At 51.5% G+C, this 25,894-nt stretch overlaps 1 protein-coding gene across 5 annotated transcripts in view; it reads left to right on the plus strand.

Moving 5' to 3' along the window:
- Window positions 1-547: 547 nt before the first annotated feature.
- The window catches only part of SSH1 (slingshot protein phosphatase 1), a 64,543-nt gene continuing 39,196 nt past the window's right edge, over window positions 548-25,894 (plus strand). For 3 of the 5 annotated variants that reach the window (XR_010836727.1, XM_067014511.1, XM_059040291.2), the window contains exons 1-2: window positions 548-713; window positions 5,245-5,285. Coding sequence is in view for 3 of the 5 variants with exons in the window: in XM_067014511.1 (XP_066870612.1) it covers window positions 645-713; window positions 5,245-5,285 (110 nt within the window). In the remaining 2 variants the exon portion in view is untranslated. Of the gene's footprint in view, window positions 714-4,984; window positions 5,096-5,244; window positions 5,286-25,894 lie in introns of those variants that run through there. The other 2 variants (XM_067014510.1, XM_067014512.1) reach the window with 2 other exon arrangements.

Consider the following 25,894-nt stretch of genomic DNA (forward strand, 5'->3'; position numbering starts at 1 on the left):
GAATACTCCACGCTGGCACTTAGTAGGTGCTCAGTAAATATTTCACAAATGAATGAATGAATGAACGAATTAATTTCTGCAGACCGCTCCTCGGGGTTCAAGGCGCAGGGACCAGGAGCTCTTTATTTCCTGGTCGCTGCACCTCCCCGCCCCAAGCATTCCAGGCCGTGCGGACGCCCGGCCTCAGTTTTCCCGCCTGCGAAGGGGGCTGGCCTCCGGGGGATGGATTCGCTCGCCACCGGGCGCGCCCCCGCTTCTCAGGCTGGAGGGCCGGGCGCGCGGCCGAGGCGCGCGCGTCGGGAGACGTGACTGGCCAGCCAGGGCCTCCCGCCGCCGCTCGGGGGATCCCGCGCCGCGCACGCGCGCCCCGCCCAGGCCGCTGCCCCTGCCCGCGCTCAGGCCCGGCGCGCGCCGGCGCGGGAGGCGGGAGGCGGGAGGCGGGAGGCGGGAGGCGGGGGGCGGGGGCGGCGACAGACGCCGACAGGGAGGGGCGGGCCCGGCCCGGCTCGGCCCGGCTCGGCCCGGCTCGGCCCGGCCGCCCGTGAGCGGCTCCTGGAGCGCCCTGGGCCCGGCCCGGGCGGCGGCGGTGGCGGCTGCGGCTCTAGTCCGAGGCTTCGGCGGCGCCCGCGCGCCGCGCCGCAGCCATGGCCCTGGTGACCCTGCAGCGCTCGCCCACGCCCAGCGCCGCCTCCTCCTCCGCCAGCAACAGCGAGGTGAGCCCCGGGCCCGCGCCCCGGCCTGGCCGAGCAGCCGCCGCGCCAGGCCTGGGCCGCGAGTGCGGGGCGCCCGGGGCTGCGCCAGGGCAGCTTCAAGGGGTCCTCGGCCTGCGGGGCCCCAGCCGGACGACCCAGCCTTGGCAGCCGGACTGGGGTGACTGTGCGGGAGGCTGTGAGCGGGTGTGACCCCTGTTTGGGGGTGACTGTGCAGTGAGACTGTGTGTGCGGGTGTGACCCTCGTCTGGGGGTGACTGTGTGACCCCTGTTTGGGGGTAAGTGTGCATGAGACGGTGTGTGTGACCCCCATCTGGGGGTGACTGTGTATGTGACCCCCATCTGCGGCTGACTGAATTTGAGCCCCGTCTGGAGGGTGACCGTTAGTAATGTGACAGTGTCCCTCGTCCGGGGGTGACTGTGCGGGATGCTGGACGTGGGACCGGGACTCCTGATTGGGCAACTGCCTGAGATGCCGGTTCTAAGATTCAGGATCCTGTGGCTTGTCTCGGCCCTTTCCCTGTGTGCCCGGCTGAATGTATGCATGTGTATGCCAGCCTGTGTGTGCCTCTCCCTGTGCGTGAATGTGGCCTGTCCCCTGGGAACCGTGCCTGTGTGATGCTGGGGGAGAGGCTGCTGGGTGCCCCTGTGGATTGTGAGATTGTTTCCCCCGACTGCACGCCCCTGGAGTTCTGGCTCTGGGTGTGAGTGGCCGTGCCTCTCGGGGGCCAGCGTCACCGTGTGACAGTGGCTGAGTGAGCTCAGGGTGCTGGGTGACTGTGTGTCATATGTCTTTGTGTGCAGCTGAGTCTGGGTTTTTCTTGCTGTGATATCTTTCGGGGCTGCACGTTTATGTGCCTCTGGCTGTGTATCTGCGGCCGATTCTGGGGTTGCTGGGATTGCACCGGTGCTTTCTGGGGCTGAAAGTGCATCTTTGCGCTGTGCGGGTTTCTGTGGGTCTGCGTGTGACCCAGCCTGTCCTGGACTGGCTCCTTCTTGCTCTGGGGTTCCTGGGGAATTGGTCCTCTGAGTGCACAGTTGGGCTGGACCGTGGTAGTCTGGGCCTCGGGCCTCCGAGCAGGAGAACCAGTTGGGTCTAAGCTCACATCTGTGGCGGGACCGAGAGCTGACCTGCAGACACAGCAGGCTGGAGGAGGAGGCAGGGAGCTGTTTAGGGAAGGGAGAGGAGGCTGGAGGAGGGGCCCTGCAGGCCCAGGAAGTGGCCCCGCCAGCATCTGGGCAATTCAGGCCCCTTCTCCCTGGGGGGAAGTTGACTGATAACATGGAAAGGTGTGTGTGTGTTTGTGAGAGAAGAGGACCTGTTTGGGGTTTAACAGCCCTGCCTGTCCCACCAGCTCCTGGTGGGGCAGCTCTTCAGCCTGTTTTGCTGGGACTGTCACTCTCAGAGTGGCTGCAGGGTTGAACCTCACAGCCCCCTTCTCTGGAGGAGAAGCCATTAATGAGTTATCTTGTCTGCAAACGGAAGATTCTAACAGTCCCTGCTCTGCACGGTGGCCAGTAGCCTGCAGCTGAGGAGTCTGCAGTAGCTTCTGGCCTCCCCACAGAGACATCTGTTCCCCTACATCGTTTCTACTACTGCTGTCTTGCAGTTTACAAAGTACTTCTCTGCACTTAATCTCATGGTCCCTTCTCAAAAACGAGTGAAGAGTTCAGCTCCAGGAAGAGGTTAGACAAAGAGCCTCTCAGCCTAGGTCTCTGATTCTAAACCCCACATTCCCTGCGTTACTTTGCACCTGATCTATTTCTGCTTTAGACACATTTAAAGTTTATTTTATTATTTCATTTTTTAGCTGAGATAGAATTCACATACCATAAATCCACCATTGTAAAGTGTACAGTTCACTGGTTTTTAGTATATGCACAAGGTTGTACAAGCATCACCACGAATTCCAGAACATTTTCATCACCCCCAAAAGAAACCTCACACCCCTTAGCCATCACCCACAGCCTCCCTCCCACCACCCCTGCCCTGCTGTAACCAACTCTAGGCAACCACTAATGTACTTTCTGTCTCTATGTATTTGCTTATTCTGGGCATTTCATATAAGTGGAATCATACACTATGTGGCCTTTTGTGTCAGGCTTATTTCACTCACCATCATGTTTTCAAGGCTCAGCCATGTTGCAGCACGTGTCAGGACCTCGTTCCTTTTTATGGCCGAGTAATATTCTATGGTATGGATGTACATTTTGTTGGACATTGGGGTTGTTTCCACTAGGCACATTTTAAATTATTATAGAAAGCCTTATTTTCACCAAATGCCAGTGACCTCCAAAATAAGGATAAAACTCAACTTGAGTAAATCAGCAGCATTAGTTGCCCAGGGAGCCAGCAGAGGCTGGGATGTTCCCTGGAAGGAGAGGCTTTCTTCCATGTGGGGCGAGGCATGAAGATGCAACAGAGAGGGCAGGCTTGTGTGCATAGGATCAGGAGACGTGGGCCAGGCCGGCTCTGCCTCTGGTCCGACCTTCCTCAGGTTACTTCCCTTCTCTGGGCCTCAGCTCATCTGAAAGGGCTGGCTTCCCTCTAACGTGTGTTCTTTGGCCTATGTAGCTTTTTTCTCTGGAATGACTGACCTTGTGTTGCCTTTCATCCTGAGAATCTCAGAGAGTGAACGAGACTTAAATGATTTTGAAGTCTGTATCCTCCCCACCCCACCCCCCGTTATTTCCTTACTCCTCAAAATGTGCATCCTTCGCGGAGTCAGACACTCAGGGCATTTCTTTCCTTCCCCAGCCCGTGGTCTTGCTGCACGGCGTGTGGGAACTAAGGGAAGTCACAGCCCGACCTGCAAAGCAGTGCTTCCCTCTTTTAAAGTTTTGTTCCTTTCCCCCCCAATCTTTAATTATCTCACTTATGTCATTTTACTGTTAATCTTGTCTCATTCTTTTGTGAGAACAGGCAGAGAGCCCAAGAACAGGTAAAGCAGCAGCTCTCAGGAATGGGTTGTAACGTTGTGATTTTTTTTTTTTTTTTTTTTTAACGTTTTGATTTTTGACACGTTCAAGGTGACTTAATTTTCACGGGCAGATCTCCAGTCCCTTTGAGGTGGCGGGATTGGATCAGGGTTGCTCAGCCTCAGCATTGCCGATGCTGGGTGAGCCGTCTGTTGTAGGGGCCCGTCCTGTGTGTTGGAGGAAGTGTAGCAGCACTCTGACCTCTACCCACTAGGTGCCAGCAGCATCCTCCCAAAAAAGTCTCCAGCCTTGCCTGGCGTCCCCTGCTGAGATCCGTTGCCCCCAGTTGAGAACCACTGGGTTAGACCCAGCAGTCTCTTCTAAGTTTGTTCCTGCGGTTGTGTGAGTTGCTTTGTGTATGTTTCACTTCGGCACCGAAGTTGGTGGCCCTGTGGTCAGCAGAGCTGTCCCCGATGTTTCCACTTCTCCTTCATTGTTGGGTAGGGAGTGTGAGAACTAACTGATGGTCTCTGCCTCTGCCCAGTGCGTTACATACATGATCTTATGACAGCGTAGGGATTCCAGGACCCTCAGCTGGACTCATTCCTTGGTGAAATTGCCACCTGTGGTGTGTGTCCCTTGCTGCCCAGACCTCTCTCTACATGATCTCCGTAACCCTTTTCCCACCACCGCTGGCTTCTGTCTGGTTTCTGTCCTCAGCCAGCCTTGCATCTCTTCCAGCCATCGCTGCTTTCCAGGTTTCTCTCTTTCCCATTCAATGGGCTCCTCTGTGTAACATACAAAACATGCCAAGTCCCAGCGTTGCAGAGTTGTTGGGATGTGTGTTTTCTTCTCATTTGAGTTTTCTCCTTGAAAGAAAAAAAAAGAAAAGAAAAGAAAAACTGCAGTCAGGGTTTAAATCATGGTATCTTTTGGAGCCTCTAACCCTCTTGGCCTTGTAACATTTAGGAAATATTAAATGTCCCTTTCTTTCATGTCTATAAATAAACCAATAGCCTAGAAGGTTTCATATTAAACTTTAAGCCTTTTTGAGAACCACCAAGAGCTTCAGGACCCACAGACAGCCTGATCCTGGCCACCTTCCATTAAGAAAGACTTGCCTGGAATGGTGGTGGTGGTGGTGGGTTTATTTATTTATTTTTTAACTTGTGTGTTGTGGCTTAAAATGGTGTTGATCACTCAGCTGCTGCCTAGCTTGAAGGGAGGAAACAGCCTCTTAAGACATTGCCCCCTCCCCTTAAAACAGAAAAACAGGATATGCTCCAAAGCAGCCCTGGAAAATGGAGCGCTCAGGGCTGAACAAGCGTGTGGAGTAGCAGCGCCGGCCAGGAGCACTGTGTTAGCGGGCATCGATCTGCGATGCCTTGGAAGGCATGTGGGGAAACATCAGGAAACCTGAAAATTCCTCCGCGGAAATTACTCAGGGGAGCAGCAGAGCAGGATTGGTAAGGAGAGGGTGCGGCTCTTTGGAAGGAACCAGGTTTCCTGGACATCTGTATCTTTTGCAGACACCAGAGCAGAAAATGTGAGCCTTGTGTCTGAGGCTTGTCGATAGCGGCATCTGGGCTGTGACATTCTCTTTCTTTCTCTGCAGTTGGAGGCTGGCAGCGATGAAGATCGCAAGTTAAACCACAGGTAAGCAGACTTAGTGTTTTCGTCCTGAAGTCTTTCTTCCAAGCAGGTAAGAAATACTCTTGTGCCTTTCCAAAAGGGAGGACCCTCGAGAAAGACTACACCAGCTTTTTAGTAGTGCTTTAAAAACGATCCAGAACACATAGACAGAAGGAGAGCTTTACAAGTGATCTAGACGTTTAAGTATAAACAGCTTTAATAACATTATGTAACATTGAGAGAAGAAAAATAATAATTGCCAGTATTCCACCCCCCTGGCTTTACCGTGATGATGAGTATCTTTATAAACTTCCTTCCAGATTTTACTTCTGCTTTAAAGAAAATAATCATTTTAATATGTTCTCACTTTTCCATCCTGCTTTTGGGAAGGTATTCCTTTTGAGGTAAGTACATTGCTGATTTGAAACAGACATTCAACCCCTCAGTTTATTAATTCAAGGTGGTGTGTGTGTGTGTGTGTGTGTGTGTGTGTGTGTGTGTGTGTGTGTGTGTGTGTGTGTGTGTGTGTGTGTGTCTTTGCGCACGCGTGCATGTGTGCCAGTGAGAAATCTTTACGTATACTCATTTGAGAAGCTTCTCAAGCTTGTAGTCCTCAGTTGCTGTATTCACAAGTAGACGCCAAAAGCACGTTTGTTTTTCTTTGCCAAAAATTGGGTGTTTCGTTGGTTTACAGAAGATTTAGCACTTCATTATATAATGTATTCTTCTGCACCAAAGAGCTACTCTTAAACTCTGGCTCTTAGAGTGTAAAAAAGTAAAACAGCTAGATTAAAAAAAAAAGAATTAAACAGAATTTAAAGGATTTTTTTTAAATGTCTGCTTCATCTTGGGAGGAGGAGGAAAATTAATTGGAAAAGGAAATACGTGTTCAGAAACTGGGGTCAGCCGTTCATTACCGAGAGCAGGCTATCCTGGTTCAGCTCACCCGCGGAAGTGGTAGAACTCTGCCTCCCCTGTCTTGGAAGTTTTCTGTGTGTTTGAGGGAAGGGAGGCACCATTTTTTCTAGAGCTCATGTGTGTCGAGAAATAGTTGTCTTGTTACAATTGTGGGTCCTCGTTTTCACGTTATGCTGGAGGGAGGAGCAGGGGCAGTGACAACATTTGCTCTTCAGACTGGGGGTTTGGGTTGCTGAGAGTCTCGAAGGCTGGAATCAGCTGGATTCCTAGGTGGTGGAGGTGGGGAGGGGAGGAGTGGTGTCTGCTCTGGAGACTATGGGGGAGGGAGAGCGGGGCAGAGGGCCTGCTGACCGCCTCGTGGGGCACCATCCCCGCGCCCCCAGCTCCTCTCCAGCCCTTACATGGACCTGGACTCTTCTCCCCCTCAAGCCCATCCTTTTCTTCCAGGCCTCTTGCCCCAGAGTTGGCATTTAAGCCTCTCACTTAGATGGTCTTTCGTTTTTCAATTGCCCTTCCTGAACTGACAGCATAGTGTTTTGAATTGTTTCCATTAATAAAGAAGTTACAAATAGCAGTGATAGGAAAATGTGTATGTGCTGCTGGCCAATAAAAGGCCCCTTTCTCTGCACAGCTTGGAGCTGGAGAGGACCGTACAAAGGGAAGTGACGGCAGCTCTCTGTGTTGCCAAATTTAACCCTCACAACGACCCCAGGAGGTGGGGTATTCCCCCCAGGTGGCAGGTGAGGAACCCGAGGCCCAAGGTTGCCTTCGCAGCGGGGCCTCCGTTGCCCGCAACACCTGAGTTTGTCATAGGACACCACCTTTCCGGGGACTGGTTTCGTGCTGTGTTGCACGTATAGGCGTGGGAACTTGCTGAGCTCGCCCAGGTGGGTAGAGGCCGCAGCAGGGCGAGAACCCATGAGCCCTGCTGACTTGTGATGGTGCCGCCGAGGAAGTCAGGTCGCCCTGGTGACCGCCGTGAGTCCCGCTGCGCTGCTCTCAGTGGGTCCCCAGTGCCATCGTGAGCTCTGGGAGACCTGGGCTGTGGGGGAGCCTGGTCTCTGAGCCCGTCCTCACAGGCTCCCCTTTCCCCCCCTCTTCATTCACCTTGACGTCCACTCCCTGTTTTAGGCAGTGGACACCGTCCTGGTTTCTAACCCTCCGAACCAAACAAGAGAAGTGCTGCTGTCCTGGTGTGAGCTTTGACTGAAACTCATTGACGTCTGCGTGTGGATTTGCATTTTCAGGCCTGTGCTCTCTAAGCTTCTCCTAGAGGAAAAAAAAAAAAAATGTGTGGAATGGTCCCTCATTCGCTTGTCTTGGGGAGGAGAGCCGGGGAGAGGAGATTTCTCTCTGCTTCACGTTCATCCTGAAGTTAGTCTGACCTGATTTGGTTTCTGAAGGGTGCTGGGGAGGGGGAGAAACTGGGCCCTGCGAGGTATTCCTCTCTCCTTGCCCCTTGGTCTACCCTTACTTGACAGTTTCATTTCTCGGGTCCTCCAAGAAGTGATCTTAGACCCACGTGTAGCCAGGAAATTGCTGAATCCGTGGGTCGGGTCTTCTGCTTCACCTGCCCTCTTTCTCCCCCTGTCGCCCGCTGGTGGCACCATCAGTCAGGTCCTTGTACCTCCCCTGATCCACGGAGGGGCCACCCGTCAACCCATCCCTCGGCGTCAGTTTATCATCCCCACTGACAGAGGGACGCCAGTCTGGAAGCGCCCCTGCTTCTTCCTCCTGGTCCCCGCGACCTTTGCCTCCTTCACCCTCGTCACTGGCCTTTCGTCAGATGAACGTGCCTTTTTTCAGTCCTACCCCTGCCCCCCGACCAGGCTCTTTCTCTAAGCCACGTCCCTTTCCAGTTGGCCCCAGTCCTCATGGCCAGCTCAGCGTGCTCCCGTCCCAAACCTCTGCGGCTTCCCTCTCCTTGGCGGGTGGCTCTTGCTTTCTCTCTGTGCTGGGTACCATACCTGCCTTCCCTGGCAGGTACCTGTGTTTTTGTCTCGTCCCTAACTAACTGTTGGTGCCATCTTAGTGACAGGGTCTTAGTTCTCTGCCTGCACATAGCACTTCAGCAGTTTTGTTTGTTTGTTTGTTTGTTTGTTGCGGTACGCGGGCCTCTCACTGCGGTGGCCTCTCCCGTTGCGGAGCACAGGCTCCGGACGCGCAGGCTCAGTGGCCATGGCTCACGGGCCCAGCCGCTCCGCGGCACGCGGGATCCTCCCGGACCGGGGCACGAACCCGCGCCCCCTGCATCCGCAGGCGGGCTCTCAACCGCTGCGCCACCAGGGAAGCCCACTTCAGCAGTTTAAACATTAACTTTGTTTTGATTCTGCAGCGAATTGCATTCGTGTGTGAGAAAGACGTGTCGAGGAAAGATGTAGGCTTTGGAGTCAGGCAGATCTAGGCCCGGAGTCTGGCTTCTGCACGAGTAGAGGTGCCGTCATGCCTGTGGGAGTTACTGTGCCTCTGTGGGTCTCCGTTCTTCCATCTGTAAGGTGGATAAAGCTGCGACCTTTCAGGGTTGGCGAGTACTTTGTGCGGGGCTCCTTGCGCAGAGCCGGGTCCACGATGTGCGTGGAGGACAGTGGCTACGTTTGGTCTTCAGAGGATGGTGTTCCTGTCAGTGTTAGGTTCACAGCCCAGAAGTAGAGGCTCTGACCACCAGCAGGTGCCGCGTCCACTGTGTGGGGCTGAGAGGGCCACCCCCGTGGCTGCCCTGTGACTTGGACCAGCCTGCGTCCTTTACCCAGTGACATCCCTGCAAGATGTAAATAGGAACGCACCTTCTGCAGAATCTGTATTGTCATCCGGATGGTTTCTCTGAAGGCCTGCTGGCGGACCTCTCGAGAACTGCTCACCGCCCGTCCAGAGGGAAGCTGTGGGACGCAGAGCTGTAGACCCGGCTCTCGTTCCCTCTGCTCTCTGCATGTGCACATGGCCGCCGGCCTCCAGCCACATCCCTTTTGGGAGGCTGCGCTCTTCAGACTGTGGGAACTGGTGAGCTCATGGCCTGCTGGCAGCAGCTCCTGGCTCCCTCACCATCCTGGGAGTCGCCTCAGTCTGGCATGAGGCGTAAGTGGTTGTGTGCCAGGCAGGGCCCTGGGGAGGGAATATGGTTGTGTTGTTTCCAGAGTGTGGATCAGGAGTGAATGTTTTGCTGTTTTGTTTTTTTGGGGGTTTTTTTCATCCAGTATTTCAAGTCAAGCACGTGAAAATGATCGTTAGAGTTCTTTTAATTTCTTTTCCTACTTGCCCAAGCAAACGTTTGGGCCAAAGCAGCAGGACTTTGTCTTCTCTGTTTTATCTGGTTTCAGTGGTAAACTGTGAACTCCCTTACACCTCTGCCTTTCCCTCTACCCTCTCCTCCTTCTGGTCTTGACCTGGAAACCCCCAGAGGACCCCGCTCTCCATATAAGCTTTTCTCCCTCCCCGACAGCGTCAGGATGGGGTGGTGGTTGGTGTGTCCTTGCTCTGCAGATCACACTTCCCAATCTTTATTCACAACCTCTTCTTCGAGGCCTGTCCACCCTTTGAGGTGTCTCTCTGCCTTTCTTGACAGTTTCTTAGCCTTCAAGACTTGACTGTGACTGTAGAAAGTCTGTCCATTTAAGTCCTGGCAAGAGGTGTCGAGCATTTGCAGTGTCCAGGCTCTGTGCAGCAGGCCACTGTATCAGCTGTCTACTGCTGTGTAACAAGCTACTCCAAACTCAGTGGTCCAGAGCGATACACGGTTATTCTCTCACAGCTCCTGTGGGCCAGGAACCCAGACATGGTTGAGCTGTGTCCTCTGCTGGGGGTCTCACGTGGCTGCAGTCAAGGTGTTAGCCAGGGCCGGGATCTCATCTGGGGCTTGGGTCCTCTTCCAGGCTCACACTGGTTCTTGGCAGAATGCGTTCTCTTGTAGCTGTAGATTCCACGGCTGGTGGCTTGCTTCAAGGCTGACAGGAGAATCTGACGCCATCAGGGAATGCCATCAGGAGAGGGACCATCCCATCACCTTTGCCATAGGGTGTAACCTAATGAAGGGAGCATCTCTCGCATCCTGTTCCCTGGTCCCAGCACACTCAGCATAGGCGGCTCATCCAGGGTGCCTGCACCAAGGCCTGGGGTCCTGGGCAACCTCAGAATCTGCCCACCAGTCTCAGTCCGTCGGAGTCCTTGAGATGCCCCAGTCTAATGTAGAGAAAACAAGACATGTAACCGAGTAGGTTTCCGTTCAGTGTTACAGATGTGACAGGGTGTAAAGGCATCACATATAAAGGCATCACTGGCTGGTGGGAAGAGGCCAGGAGCCCCAGGGAGCCAGCAGGAGTCGACCACATGCCAGAGACCGTCATTTTCTCCACTCAGCACCCGTACGCTCCTTCACACCTGGGGGCTTGGCATCTCTTGTGTTTGCCCCATGTTGCATATTGGCCTCTGCAGTAACACCTCCAATGACCCTTAGACATTTTTTCCATGAGCTTTGGCCTTGGGGAGGGACAGGCCTGGGTTTGGCTTCCACCTCTGTCATCTGTCACCTCACCTGGCTGTCATATGACCTGGGCAGGCCTCATTTTCCAATGGGCAAAATAACCTGCGGTATCATAGATGTTCGACAAATGCCCCGTCTCTGCCTCCTTCAGGTCGCTTCCTGTGGTCACTTCTGACTCTTCCTTTTTTTCCCCTTAGTATGTATCTCTCCTTAGTATTTCCTTGAGACTTGGGACTTGTTGTGTAGTATTTACCGAAGTACATAAATGTTCTCTGCTAGGAGGATCAGCTGTATAATCTGTGGAGCCCAGTGCAACATGAACATTGTGGATCCACTTTTTAAAAAGTGGTGAAGAATTTCAAGGTGGCAACGGCTGAGCATTAACCAAGCTCGGAGCCCTGAGCACGAGGCCTTGAGCCACTGCCCGGGGCGCCTGCCCACTTGACCATGAGCCCGCCCTAAGGACAGAGCCTTCCCCGCCTCTCCCGTCACCTCTCCCGGGGCCTGGTGTGCACTGGATGGGCCATCGAGGTCTTGTAAATTGAATTTTCCAAGTTCTATGTCATGGTGAGGAACTCAGAGTGGTCTTGGACAACACACAGGAAGCAGAGGACAGAGAAATTTTTCCTGCGATTTGCCCTTGCAGTTTGGCAATACAGGTGCTGTTAGCTCAGTCTCAGCACCCCCGTCCTAATCTGCTTACAAGCCATTCATTCACCAAATCTTTACTGAGCACTTAACTGTGTGCCAAGCACTGTCCTAGGAGCTGAGAATATAGCAGTGAGCAAAGCACAGAAATCCCTGCCCTTCTGGCTGACATTCTGTTGGGGGAGACAAGACAGTAGGTAAGATGAACAGGTACATTAAGTGTGTTAGCAGGTGCCGAGGAGGAAAAGTCAACCAGGGACGGAGGCTGTGGAGGTGAACCCTTCAAACGTGCTCTGCTCTGTGAGTTGCCTCATGGGCATTGTTTTATTTAGTCTGTGTGAAGAAAGCACCACTTCTGTTCCCATTCTCTGGATGAGAAGACAAAGCCTCAGGGAGGTAGCTGGCCTAATTTCAGTTAGTAGGAAGTGATGGAGCCAGGACCCTCATGCTCCGAGTCTCTTTGACTGCAAAGCCTGTGCTCTGAGCCCCCAAATTCGAGAGCCACCTCTGCAAGCCCGCCTCCCGTGGCTTTGCCATCCTCCCTTCTGGCCTGAACACGCCCCACCGTGAGCGGTGTGTCCTGTCCTGTGAGCTCCCTGATCTTGACCTAGAGTGAGACTTGTACTCGACGCCCCTTCCCATGCAGTCGCCTGGACGTGTAGCAGGGGAGGGTGAGGGGTGCTCCTCGTGGCTCCCGTTCAGCGGGGGCCTGTAGGTGCAGGCACTGGGCTGGGAACTTGATGCAGCTTGTCTCGTTTCTGTCACCCCCACGAGGTGCCTGCCTCATTGTAGGAAACTGCAGTTCCCAGGGGCCGGAGCTGGGGTTTAGATGCAGGTCGCTGTGACTCAGAAACCTGTGTCCCTTCCTTGCTGCTCCTGTCCCCACAGGGCAACTGCAGGTTTGTGTTCAGCTCATCCCTTCCTGTCCCCACCTGCGTGGCTTTAGGGGCAGCTACCTCCCGTCGACTCCCAACCTGAAACACTGGGATGCACACACGTGTAAAGTTCTGGGGCCGCTGTACCATTCTGCTCTTCCTTTCGGTTTAACTCCGGTATTCTTCCTGGCAGTTTGTTGGAACGTTTGATTTTAAAATCAGAATTCGCCTTCCGTATGTGTTAAATATTTTTTGGTGTCGTTAGAAAACTCATCCTAGAATGGGGACACATGAGAACAGAGGTGAAGAGTTAATTTGATTCTGTTGGAACATAATTAAAGTTATTAAGGTTAACTTAAAATGGATTTTGCTCAGAGTCTAGTAGGTTTCATTAAACTTTTGAAATACCAGTGATTAGACTTCAAAAGAATGCCTGGAAGTCCTGGTCTCATTCTTCCTGTGCACTTAGCACACTGGGGGAGCATGTTTGCACACCAGCGGTGCCTGTGTGCACACCAAGAATGCTCGTTCATGCGAGCTCTTTCTTCCTGGGTGATCGTGGTACCCGATCACCCTCGTGGTAAGTGGAGCAAAGCTGTGAGAGGGAGTCAGAAAACCTAGGTTCTGTCCTACGATGTGTCATCTGCTGTGCAACCTTAAGCCAGTCACTAAAGGTCTCTGGGCCCCCACTGCCTCCTTTGTAAAGAGAAGAGATGAGATTAGATTATGGCTTCCAAATGCAAGAACAAGGATCCTCACTCACGCCCCCCAGTCTAGTTCTGTGTTACCTTGTTACAACTTCTAACCGTTCTCGGTAGCTTTCTAACAGGCCGTCCAGAGTTTCTCCTTTTTTCTCAGGCTGAGAGCAAGCTTAGCCCTGTGTGGGGCGTCTCGCCAACTCACGCTGAGATGGTGTGGCTGCTGAGAGGAAATGGACCGTCTGCTCGGACCCACTTCCCCCTCAGTGAGCATCAAGCCAGGCGCGCTTCACCCCAGAGCAGGGCCACACGCACGGCGGCGGCCGTCTGAACAGAAGGGGCTCCCGCCTTTAGAGTTCATCCTTGGCGTATGTCGTGCTGTGGTCAGATACCCTGCATCTGGGCAGTGTAGTGGGAAATTCCTAAGACTAGGAGGACATCCACGGGAGTCTTTCTGTTTTGAGGAAGGCTGCAGGAAGAAAACAGGATTAATCAATGAGGATTAATCAAAGTTAGGAGGAGCCACTTGCAGGGCATGCTGAGTGATGGGGCTGGGTGCTGGGGGCAAGACCACGCGTCTGGCCCACAAGGATGAGAAAACACACACACACACACACACACACACACACACACACACACACACACACACACACACGGCCGTCCTGCCCCACGTGTGGGGAGAGGATCATCAATGCCCAGACCGCCTTGTAAATTACACACACACACACACACACACACACACACACACACACACACACACACACACACACACACACACACACACACACACACACACACACACACACACACACACACACACACACACACACACACGGCCGTCCTGCCGTGTGGGGAGAGGATCATCAATGCCCAGACCGCCTTGTAAATTACGGAATCGTGCTGTTGGCTGTGCCTGGGGCCACTGGGTTGTGTCTGTGCCCACCCCCCGACCGCCTGTGTGACTGGGACCTTGGGCCAGCCCCCTGCTCTCCCCGAAACAGGAAGGGTCCTCCGCGGTTCAGGGGGCTTGTATGAGGCTGAGAGGGCGGCTTGTACAGTGTGTAGGTGCCAGCCACAGGGCAACGTTATTTTCATAGATGGTGGGAAGCGAGAGTCCCTTCTGCTGCCTTCCTGACCTTGCTCCCCGCCAGACCAAAGACCAAAAGGTCCGCTGAGTGGAACCCAAGGGAAAAAACAGTCAACGCCTGACCTGTTTTCCCTCCAAGTTACACTGAGCCTGGTACCAGGCGAAGCATCATGTCTTGTCTGCCTTTATTTATACAGATTAAAAACAAATTTTTTTTCCTTGCATGGCTACTTTTGAAGCTATTTTTAAAAAGACTTTGTTTCAAAGAAGGCCTCAGAGGCCCCGCCTTAGGAAACGTCTGGTGCCCTCCCTGCCGGGGGCCTCCCCGCACTGGCAGAAGTGATTCCCACACACTTGCCGAGAGTTCTCAAGGCGTGAGTCCCCAGATGGGGACCCACAAGGGAGGGGACGGTTGGTGTGCTTCGGAGAGAGCCGGGCCCGCCGCCACCTCTGGAAATGGCTTGTCCCTTCTTCCCAGATGTCCAAGCCTGCTGTTCTGTGTCTTGTCTGAAGCAGCTGGAAGCTGGGAGGGGCTGTTCACTTCTGGGGTGGAGGCCACTAGCCATGCGGCAAGGGGGCTTCCTCAGGAGCCCGCTCCCCAAGCCGGGGCGCCCTGTGCAGGCCCCGCCACACGGAGTGGGAGGGAGATGTGTCGCTTATGAAGCAACCTGGTAACGGAGGCGGTTTTTATTTACCGCTTAACATTTGCCTTATCCGGCCAGTGTGTTGGGTTGGCCAAAAAGTTCGTTCGGGTTTTCCATAGGCTGTTATGGAAAAATCTGAGCGAACATTTTGGCCAACCCAGCATATTTGGTGCCTATATGTGTATTGGGTTCTGTGCTGAATGCTGGGGATTCCATGTTAAATAAAAAAAGAGTCCTTACCCTCCAAAGGTAACATGTGTGCTGTGTCTACCATAGCTCTACCCAAAAGCGATTTGAAACAGCTTATAACATTCAAAGGGAACAGTATGATTTAATATTGGAAAAGTAGAACATGGTGAACATAGGGGAAAATAAAGCAAAGTGAGGAGAAGGTTTGTATCTGGAATTCAAGGCATAATGTTGGTATAGTTACCAGAGTTTGGCTACACATCTGACTTTGAGCTTCCTGGGAGTCAAAGCAAAGAGAGAAACAAGATCAGTTGGTTGACTCATGGTGTCCTTAAAATACCGCCAGGTCAGTTTCTCTGAAGAACTGTTCCTAGTAGATACCTGTGGATGGGTATTCGTGAGGAGACCCAGTGAGATGGGCAGACAGGCAGGTTGTCTTAGGTTTGGCCCTGAGGTCCACAGGGAGAGCTGATGCCACGGGCCCATCCCACCAATTAACCTGGGTATTTGTGGTCTTGAGAGGTGTGGTCAGCTGCAGTGCTTGGTGCCAAATCTGCTGGCCACCCCAACCGTTGAAAACAGGATGCTGAGTCACGTCCTGCAGATCTGCAGCGTCCTGACTTCGCGTGCCCATCACAATGGGAGGCTCGCTCGGGCAGATTGGCCCCCACTTTTCCTAAAGTGTGGTCTCAGAGCAGGAAAACGCTAAAATTAGGTCTTACGTGGGCCAGTGCCTTGTGTGTGCGAGGCTCTCGAAATCTGGACAGCCATAGACTGAGAGGAACCCAGAGAGGGGAATTTCCCATCATCCTCCACTGCCTTAGGCATGAAGCAAGGCTGCTGCTGTTATGGAAACACAGAGGGGAAATGGTCCTGAGGCAGGGAGAGATCTCAGGTGCTGAGGCTTAGAGCATCTAAGAGGGAAGCAGGAAGTCAGGACATCTGCCAGTGATGATGACCAGTGAGAGGGTCTTAAATTTTTAATCACTGGCCAATAGAGAAGAATTAAAAGGAGTGTTTTTGCCAAAATCCAGTTAAGTGGAATTTTTTTAAAAATTTTTAAAAAGTAATTTTAAAAATTCAGAAACAAAAATGTACATAAAAGTTGCAAATATAGTACAAATAACGTTTTTCTAATCCTCAGACCCCATTCAGGGTCCACCATTTGTCCCAACAGTGTCCTCTGTTGTAAAGGATCCAGGCCAGGATCGCCTGCTACATGTAGTGGTCCTGTCTCCTGACTCTCCTTCAGTCTGGGACATTCCTTAGTCTTTCTTTGACTCTTGTAACCTGGACACTTTTGAAGGGAGAGACCCGTCAGTTTGTAGAATGTCCCTCAGGTTTTTTTTTTTTTTTTTTTTTTTTTTGCGGTACGTGGGCCTCTCACTGTCGTGGCCTCTCCGGTGGTGGAGCGCAGGCTCCGGATGCGCAGGCTCAGCGGCCACGGCTCACGGGCCCAGCCGCTCCGCGGCATGTGGGATCTTCCCGGACCGGGGCACGAACCTGCGTCCCCTGCATCGGCAGGCGGACTCTCAACCACTGCGCCACCAGGGAAGCCCGAATGTCCCTCAGTTTGGGTTTGATTGAAGTTCCCTCAAAATTAGATTCGGGTCGTGCAATGCCATGTGTCTCATCACCAGTGATTTCACCGTGGTCATCAAGTGGCTTTGCCTGCCTTCTTTACTGCACAGGTATTCTTTTCCCCCTTTATCAAGAAGTGTTTCTTGGGGGGGAATACTTTGAAATTAGGTCAGTACCCGATGCCCCCTCAACTTTTCCATTTATTTATATCTGTGTGGACTCCTGCTTGTCTGTTTCATGCTAGTCTGTTAATTGTATTCTTGGCTTCAAGGTTCAAATTGTCCCCGATTTAGCCTGTGGGGTCTCATTCAAGCTGGCTTCCCTGTCCCTTGACGTATCCACATCTTCCTTTAAGCACTGCCTTATTTTCTGACACCAGATGGCAGACCTCATCTTGTACACTTTCCATCCCCCATCTCTGGAATCCCTCATTTCTCCAAGGAGCCCTACCTAGTTCCTTTCAGTAGAGAATGGAATTTCAAAACCAAGGCAGGTGGTGATTATTTTGTGAATCACTATCTTGTGCACGTGGAACTAACAGTGGTGTAGGTCAATTATACTTCAACAAAAACAATTTTAATAAAGAATTTATGAAGCATTTTAACCCCTGTGAATAATAATTGGAAGGGATAATTGATGGATGAGATTAGGAGCTGGGGCTGGACCTAGAAATCTGACAGTGGAATGCAGAACATGGAAAGTGGTAGATACAGGTTGTCACGTTCCATTTATTTGGGTTTTAGTTGATCCATGGGCATATCTGAGAACTAAATGTCCACTAAGTTAAAAAAGCAGAAAATATTACATTATTTTCGTGTACTCTATATAAAGATTCCTTGAAGCTCTTTCTACTCTCTAAAAACAAACAATATTAATTAAGGACTTTTCTTTTGAAGAAATAAAATTGTACCAAATTAATCTGGAAAACAAAAACAAAGAAGCTGAGGTAAGTGTACTTATTATTACTGTTGGGGGCATTGCTCTCCACAGGCCCCTTCAGTGGGCAGAATTAGGGAATATGTGGAGGTACGTGCACACGCAAACACACACGTGCACACACACGTTTGCATCTGTATTTTTTTCTCTATTTAAATATATTGAAAACCATGAATTCAAGCTAATACCTTCAATTCTGATCCAATATCTCTGGGTTCATTCTAGTTTTTTCTCTCTCCATATTTGTAATCCTTTTCTTTTATTTTTTTTTAAATAAATTTATTTTATTTATTTTTATTTTTGGTTGTGTTGGGTCTTCGTTGCTGTGTGCAGGCTTTCTCTAGTTGCAGCGAGCGGGGGCTACTCTTCGTTGTGGTGCACGGCTTCTCATTGCGGTGGCTTCTCTTGTGGAGCACGGGCTCTAGGCTTGCGAGCTTCAGTATATGTGGCACGTGGGCTCAGTAGTTTTGACTCACGGGCTTGGTTGCTCCGCGGCATGTGGGATCTTCCCAGACCAGGGCTCGAACCCGTGTCCCCTGCATCGGCAGGCAGATTTTTTTTTTTTTTTTTCCTTTACGCGGGCCTCTCACTGTTGCGGCCTCTCCCGTTGCGGAGCACAGGCTCCGGACGTGGAGCCTCAGCGGCCATGGCTCACGGGCCCAGCCGCTCCGCTGCATGTGGGATCCTCCCGGACTAGGGCACGAACCCGTGTCCCCTTCATCGGCAGGCAGACCCTCAACCACTGCACCACCAGGGAGGCCCGGCAGGCAGATTCCTAACAACTGCGCCACCAGGGAAGCCCCTGTAATCCCTTTTCTGATAGTGAGGAACGTGGCTCCCATTGTCCCTAAAGTGTTTACTTGTTTGATCAACCCCCCTATCTGCAGCCACCTCTCCGCTGCTCACCACACCCTCTCCCTAACCCAGAGGCCTGCCTTGCTCTGCCCACTAGATGGTTTTCGGTCTGAATTGTTGGGGAAGAGAAGCCGACTTACTTTCTTGACTCTGTGTTTCCCCACGGGTGTCAGTTCAGCAGAGGTTCGATGCTTACAGGTGAGACTCCTGGTGTCTTCTCCTGCCTTTTCCACTTTTTGGCCACATGAATTTGGACAAGCGACTTGATGTCTCTGAGCTTCAGTTTCCCCGTATAAAATACTCGTAGGTGGATGCTGAGGATTAGGTTAATGTTAGGTTAATATGTATGACATGCCCAGCATGACACACAGCACAGATGTTTCTTATCGGTTTTATATTTACTGAGTGCACATCTGAGGGGCGTCCAGAGACGGAGAAGTCGTAGCCTTGGCTGTCAGGACTCCAGTGATGAGGAGAACTTAGTTGTGTTGTTTGAAACACTTGGTTGCCAAGAGGACCTGACTGTAACTGCATTTATGCAGTGAGTCTTTTGTTTTTTTCCAGAGCTTTTTGCAATGCTTAGTTAGAGGTATCTGATAAGTGAAGCTTGAGAACTGTTTTCCCAGGTTACATGTTTTAGTTGAGTAATAGGGCATCTTTTTAATTTATTTTTTTATTGAAGTCTAGTTGATGTATAATATAAGTTACAGGTTACAGTATAGTGATTCACAATTTTTAAAGGTTATACTCCATTTATAGTTTTAAAAACTCCTGGCTATATTCCCTGTGTCGTACTGTGTATCTTTGTAGCTTACTGCATAACATAATTGTCTGTACCTCTTGATCCCCTACCCTTATGTTGCCCCTCCCTCCTCCCGTCTCCCCACCGGTTCGTTCTCTGTTATCTGTGAGTCTTATCTGTCCTGTTCATCCTGTGTGTGTTGAGCAGCCACTGTTGCAGCTGCTCAGAGATGACCAAGGTGAGTTAGTCACAAAGTGCTTTGAGGCTGGAGAAGGGTACAGCTCGGCCAGTTTATGAGTATTTACTTCTGAGTGTCGACTCTATTATATGTCTGGCAGGGAGGGAGACTTAAAAAATTACGTGTGTCGTGGCCCTGGAGTCCCATCGTGAAGTTAAAATATACTGGTATGAAGATAACGTCACCACCAGTTAGTAGGTAAATAGGTCCAGGAACGTAGTTTGGGGCCTTGGGTCCCTATCCCTTTCTAAGTATATGACCTTGGATGAGTGACTTACCCTCTGATCCTCAATTTCTTCACCAGCACGGTGAGAGAAGGTGCTGTAACATGTCGAAAGGGAAGAGCATGGCTTGCAGTTAGGGTGGTGAGGGAGGGCTTCCTGGAGAAGGCGTGAACGTTGGAAGGTGGACGGGATGTGGGGAGGCAAACAGGAGAGAGGAGGCTGTGCTAGAGACCCAGAGTAGAAGAGTTGATGAGTACAATGACGTAGACAGGGATGGATTAGAGAACGCATGGAGTGTGGGAGGAATAGTATAAGAGCTGATACAAGGAATCTTTTCATTATAAATCACTTTTGCCGATTGCATTATAAGCTCCCTGAGGTCACAGAGTGTCAGATGACTGAAATTTAGTTAATGACATGGCATGGCTAACTGGCTGCCATGCAAAGCAATCACAAGGACTCTGGGTTCTATAGATAATGCTACATCGTTGAAAGTTCTGGAGCTGGGACGTAATGTAACAAGAGCAGTGGCTGGGAACTAAGGCACGGGGTCCTCTGTTCCCTGCCCTGACTCTCATTGGGCTGCAAGCTCCCGGTACAGCTATGCTGTCCCGTATCATAGCTGGTAGCCACACGTGGCTAATTAAAATTTAATTAAAATCAAATAAAATGACAAATTCAGCTCATCAGTCACACTCATCGCATTTCAAGTGTTCAGAACATAGGCCTCTATGGCCAGTGGCTGCCGTATTGGACGGCACAGGTGGAGAAGATGTCATTTCTCTTGGAAAGCACTGCCCTGCAGGGACCCGGAGGACCGAGCAGAGAGCCGGGCACACAGTGAGTGGGCGTCGCGTGGCTTACGGGGCTGGGGGACTGGGAAGGAAAGGGCGCCCTGGAAAGGTTAGGACTTGGCGACCCATGAATATGGGATGGGCTGCATCCCAAAGAAAGGGCCGAGAACCGGGGACAGTTGAGACAATTCGTTCTTGGAATTTTTGAGTTATTTCAAAAACATTTCCTTCGTGTGCCTGTTATTTCTGGCTGGCTAGGTTGCCTCTGCTGCCATTGCGTTTCCTGCACCATGTGGCCTTTCTCCCTCTGAGCTCACGAAGGGGGCTTAGATACCGGTGTACCAGACGTTCACGGGAAGATACACCGGCTCCGGCTTCCACAGACGGGGAGCCTGAGGGCTCTTGGGGGCCATCAAGGAGCTATCCCAAGGTTTGTGAAGCCAATCCAAGGTGTGTTATTTGCTGTCTCACTTTTCCAGGGAGGGGGTGGAGTCCCGATTTTGCGAGCTTGTTGGTATATTCAGCTGCTTGCTCCTACCCATTGGTAGGGAGGAGCGCTGTGTAGCTGGCTGCAGAGAATGTCTCTTACTGTCCAAAATACTTCTGGACATTCCTTCTCTCTGAGAGAAGCCTACGCCTTCTAGCCAAACAATACATGCCCCAGCAGCAAAGACATTTGTAACAAGCCCTGCCAGCATTTCTTGCCCGTGACCCCATTCCCTAAGTATAAGGCCCTGCAGAGCTGGAGTTTCCCTGTTGTCAGCATCCTGTGTGGAGGGGAGCTTTTGGGGGGGGGGGGCTGTAGCTGATCAGTGTGTCAGGTGAGTTGTTTGCTTAGGCCCCGAAGAATGGCATATGGGACAAGGCCTCGCTGAATGCCCCGTAAAGGACAAAATAAAAATAAGGCCTCGGCACAGCCCGGGGTCTTTGTGACTTTTGAACTTGAGTTCAAACTGAGGGAGGCACCCACGGGAGAACAGTGAAGAGAGTTTTCCGTCTCCACCTGCAGGCTGCTTACCTTACTCCGTGTACAAGTCTTCCGTCTCCTTTGCATCTTTACAAACTTCATTTTGGTAGGAAGGGGGTTCTGGATCCATCTAAACCATCGCTAGGAGTGGTTTTAAGGTAGACTTGCATCCATCCAGCTCTACCTGCTGCTCCTGTGGCTGCAGGTCACACCGCCCTGCCGTCTGACCTCGGGATCCTACAGGAAGAGCCCCGAACTTGGAGCCTGTCAATCTCGTCCGGCCCCTTATGGGCCGTACGACTGCAGACACGTCGTCTATCTTCTCTGTTTTGGTTCTTTCATCAGAAAAGTGGCATTGTAAGAATTAAGTGAAGAAATGTAGGGGCAAGTTCTCTGTAAATTATGAAGCCCCATTCGGATTGGAGGTATCACTGACTTACTTAAAATAAGCCTCGATGAGTGGCTACTAGGCCTTCGGGTACTGAGAACTCCTGGCTCAACCACTCGCCCGGGGTTTGATTCTTAGCTTTGCACATTCTGAAACTGGAATATTAGTTCACCCAGGGATGATCAAGTTCTGAGAAACCAACTCATGCTAACCAGACTTATAAGGAACTGACTTATAAACCTGAATAGACGTTTATGAATTCTCAGTGGAACCTCTTACCACAGAGACCAAATCGTCCTCCTCTGTTCACTGGAGGGCACGTGTAGCAGAATCTTCCTACTCTCCTGCTCCTTGCTCTCTTTGTCCCTGTTTACAGGTCCTTCGAGGCCCAGCTTGGTGGTGTTTCAGGGCTGGGCATCCCCCCTGAGCGTGTGTGTGTGTGCGTGTGCGTGTGCGTGTGCATGTATGGCACCTTATACATCCCTGCATCATGGGACCTGCTGCGCTACATTGCAGGTACTGTCCTGCGTCTGTCTGACCCACTAGACTGTGTTGTTGCTCCAGGGCAGAAACCGTTTCTGTTTCACTTCTGAATCCCCAGGGTTTAGCACTGACCAGGCACAGTGGAGGCACAGTCAGTATTTAACCCAGATGGAATTAACGGAGCCTCCTCTTGGGAGTGTTCACGGGCACCACCTTTTCTGTAGTGACAACTTTACATGCATTCCATTTTTTTCTTGAATTATCGTCAAGTCCACTGGACAGACCAGTCTACTCAGTAATCACTGGGCAGAGCTGAGTGCGATAGAGGGTTAATTCTATCCATGCAAAAGTATCAATAGTTCAGTTCATTTCAACCAGTCCAGTCAATTTGAATCTGTTTTTTTTTTTTGAAGTATAGTTGATTTACAATGTTGTGTTAATTTCTACCCTTTTTTGAGCCTATACTTTTATGCTCATTTTCTCTGGGTTTTTTTTTTTTTTTTTTTTTTGCAAGAGGTAGCATCAGAAATCCTAAAATCATAACCGGTTAATAACTTCCTGTTTCATTATCTATAAAATGAGTGTAATAATGCCTGCTCAGTCTGCATAGGAGAGCTTCAGGAAGATCAAATAGGCTGACATTAGCCAGAGTGCTTTGTCAACAGCAGAGCTTATCAGAGGTCTGATCCCTGGTTATGATTGTCATCTCAGATGACTGTAATGCAGGGCTGCCTTTCAAGGGCAGGAACACCTGTGAGTCTGAAAGTATTGGTAGAAGAAGGGCACGTGCAATTATCTGCTAACCTGTTTTGCTGCTTCCAAGGAGGGTATTATTTTGTTTTTTTGACCTAGTGTGACCTCCCTACATTGCACCTCATTGTGTTTGTGACCTCCCTGCTTTGCTCCTAATTGTGTTAACCTCCTTCTGAGAGGACCACAGGTTTTTAGTGGTGTTATCTTCCACCAGCAAAAACATTTATCGTGTACCTACTGTGTGTAAGGTACTCTTATGAAGGCCACAAGGGGAGCCAGTTTCCTCTGTGTCTTCTGTTATTGTTAAGTTCAGGGGTTCTTACCCCTGGATGTGCATCGGGACAATTTCTGGGACTTTTAAAAAAGCAGATGCTGAGGACTCGTCACAGACCTTCTGAACTAGAATTGGCTGACGTTAGACCTGGACGTGAATATGTTTTAAAAGTTTCATAGGTTCTTCCAATGTATGGCCAGAGTTGGAAATTAGGAGCGTTAGTATCATATTCTGTAGTGTGATGTTTCTACACCTGATGCTTCCCTTCTTCAAGGAATTATGTTTCTAAGTGGCCTGGCACACATCCAAACTGCCCAAACATAGACCCATCCCTTAAGGCTTGGCTTAGCGTGGTTCTCCTTAGTCTGCAAGTATTTGGCTATCCGAATGAATGAACAGAGAGCCCTGTAAGTGAATATCAGAACATACCCATAATAGACCAAGCATTAGAACCCAGAAATATGGATTCCCAGACCAGTGCCTTGTATTTTCTTAGAACTTCCATGTGCACCAGAGTCACCAAGGGCCTTGGTTGAAAATGAGGTTGCCCAGGCTCTCCCCGGGACGCTTTCAGGAGCTGGACTGGCTTCCTTCATTTGTCAGAGAGGAAAGAAGGCCTTCCCCGCAGAGCTTGGGAATTAGATGGGGTGGCACAGTTGAGAGCCTCATGTGGCCTCTACCACGTGGTGGGCGCTCGGGCGGTGGCAGTGCTCTTGCTGAGAAGCAGCTTCTTGACCAGCATGGCTGTGCTGCTCCCCCCTCCTCCAGCCCCCCAGGATCCCTATTCAGTCCAGAAGGACCGAATGATGTGTCCTGTCCCATAACTGTGATGGTGGCAGCCCTGCTGCTTGCTCCCGGGAGTGATGCCCAGTCTTCTCTTTCTGAGGATGTTTCCCTGCATCTTTCCCGCACCTGATGCATTCACGTGCTGGGAAGAAGGACTGGGGATGGGTCCTATCCTTACTCCTTGGCAATGCTGCGCTTGGCCATCAGGGCAGGCAGGGCAGAGGCGGCTGCAGCGTCTCCGCTCTGATTCTCACTCTGGACGGGCAGGGGCGAGGGCGTTCCAGGGGCTGAGAAGGTGGGCGTGGGCCCGAGAGATGTGGGTCTCATCCCATCTTGTAAAGATTACGCTCCTGCAGCTGAAGTTTCCTCAACTGCAAAATAAGCATAATCGTAGTGTATGTTTCACTTAATCCTCTTGTGTGAGGATTAATCGATCATTTGGGAGCTGGGAGAACCTTCCAGACGAGGCCCTCCCAGAAGTCTACTCAGTGCCCTTCCTTCACAGAATGTTCCAGAACCCATCACTTAGACATTTCCTTTTCCCAGCCCTACAGGGTTCCTTTTTCAGGGGACTCATCCCATCCTGCCCTGCACTGTGGTTGGTTGCACGCTTACTTTATTTCCACCTGCTCCCGCTGGGTGGGTTTTGGGGTCCCGGCCCACACCCTCCGGGACCCGCACCTGCTCTCCCGCTGCAACCCGCCCTGCTCCCCTTGTGTGAGGTTCTCAGAGCACGTCTCGACCTCTACCTGGAATGCCGTCCCCCACACCCCAGATTTGCCTCCTCCAGGAGTGATTAGCATGACTGAAGGATTTCTAGAACGAACGTGCTTGTGAAAACACCCAATAACTGTGGCCGCTGCCCACGATCACTGACTGTCGGGTGAATGGATGGCGATATGTGACGGTTTGAACAAGGATGGGGTCCTCATGGCTCGGGGCAGGTTGCTAGGCCACCAGCTGTTTTTCCTGCAGTTTCTAATATACACCCTGCTACTCATTCCCAAGGCCCACAGCAAAGCCGTAGGAGTAAAGTGATTAGAGGAACTTCAGCTGTTTTGCTCCCTGTGAATGGCCCTCTTTCATCAGGATGTGCAGGGACAAGGGCCTTTTTAAACCCAAATATCAGGGAAGGATGAGAGTTCCACCAGAGCCATTTGCCGTCTGGGTGGGAACGCCATCTGGACGGGGCCTCTGCTTTCCTGGAGGGCTCCATCCAGCCTCTTCTTCAGACGTTCATCCTTCTCTGGAGGACGGGAAAGGCAGGGGCTGGGGGCAGTTCAGTTCACGATGTGACCACGGCAGTCCCGGACCTTTTCTGTTGTACTGACCTCTGCACCTCCAGCCAGCCAGCTCCCTACTTCTGCTCTTCAGAGGTTTCCAGCCCAAGTTAGTAAGTATCACCACCTCTGATTTCTGCCCGCCACCCCCGGCCCCCCTGCCGTGTCTTGGTTTCTGGATGACACTGGCTGTTGCTGCTCTGAGGGCTGGGGTTTTCTGGAGGATCCTGTCTGTCTGCAGTGCCCTGCAGAAATTATGAGCCCGTGTCATCTCCTAAAACCGGGGTCTGAGACATATCTGTACTGTGGAGATAAAAGCGGTGAGGGTGGAGGAGGGAGGGCAGGGGCTGAACTTGTTCTTAATCCCCCATCAGGACTTTTCCATTTTGTTTGCCTGGGTCTGACCTCCTGGAGCTTTAGTTGCTCTCTTCAGGGCACCAGCATCTTTGGGCAGGAGGCTGATTTCTCCATAGTTGGGATGGGTGTTTTGTGAGTTTGTTTCCTTGTCCCGAGAACCTAGTAAAGTACGAGTGCCCCCCACCCCCAACCCCGTGAATCGGGTTCTGCGCCTCTCCTATCAGAGCCCTGGCCCCTGGCTGGGAGGGAGTGTTCACGTCAGCCGCCCACAGGGCACAGGAGGCTCTGGGCCCAGAGTGAGCTCAGAGCAGAAGACGGGAAACAGGGTCATAAAGAATATCTGTGTCTCGTTTTCCTAAGTCCCATGACTGCCGTGCTGTGTGGCCTCTCGCCTCCGAGAGTCATCCAGTGAGGTTTTCCTCGTGCTGTATCTGCTTACTTG

This window comes from Kogia breviceps, chromosome 15, assembly GCF_026419965.1.
Source record: "Kogia breviceps isolate mKogBre1 chromosome 15, mKogBre1 haplotype 1, whole genome shotgun sequence".
Lineage (NCBI taxonomy): Eukaryota > Metazoa > Chordata > Mammalia > Artiodactyla > Physeteridae > Kogia > Kogia breviceps.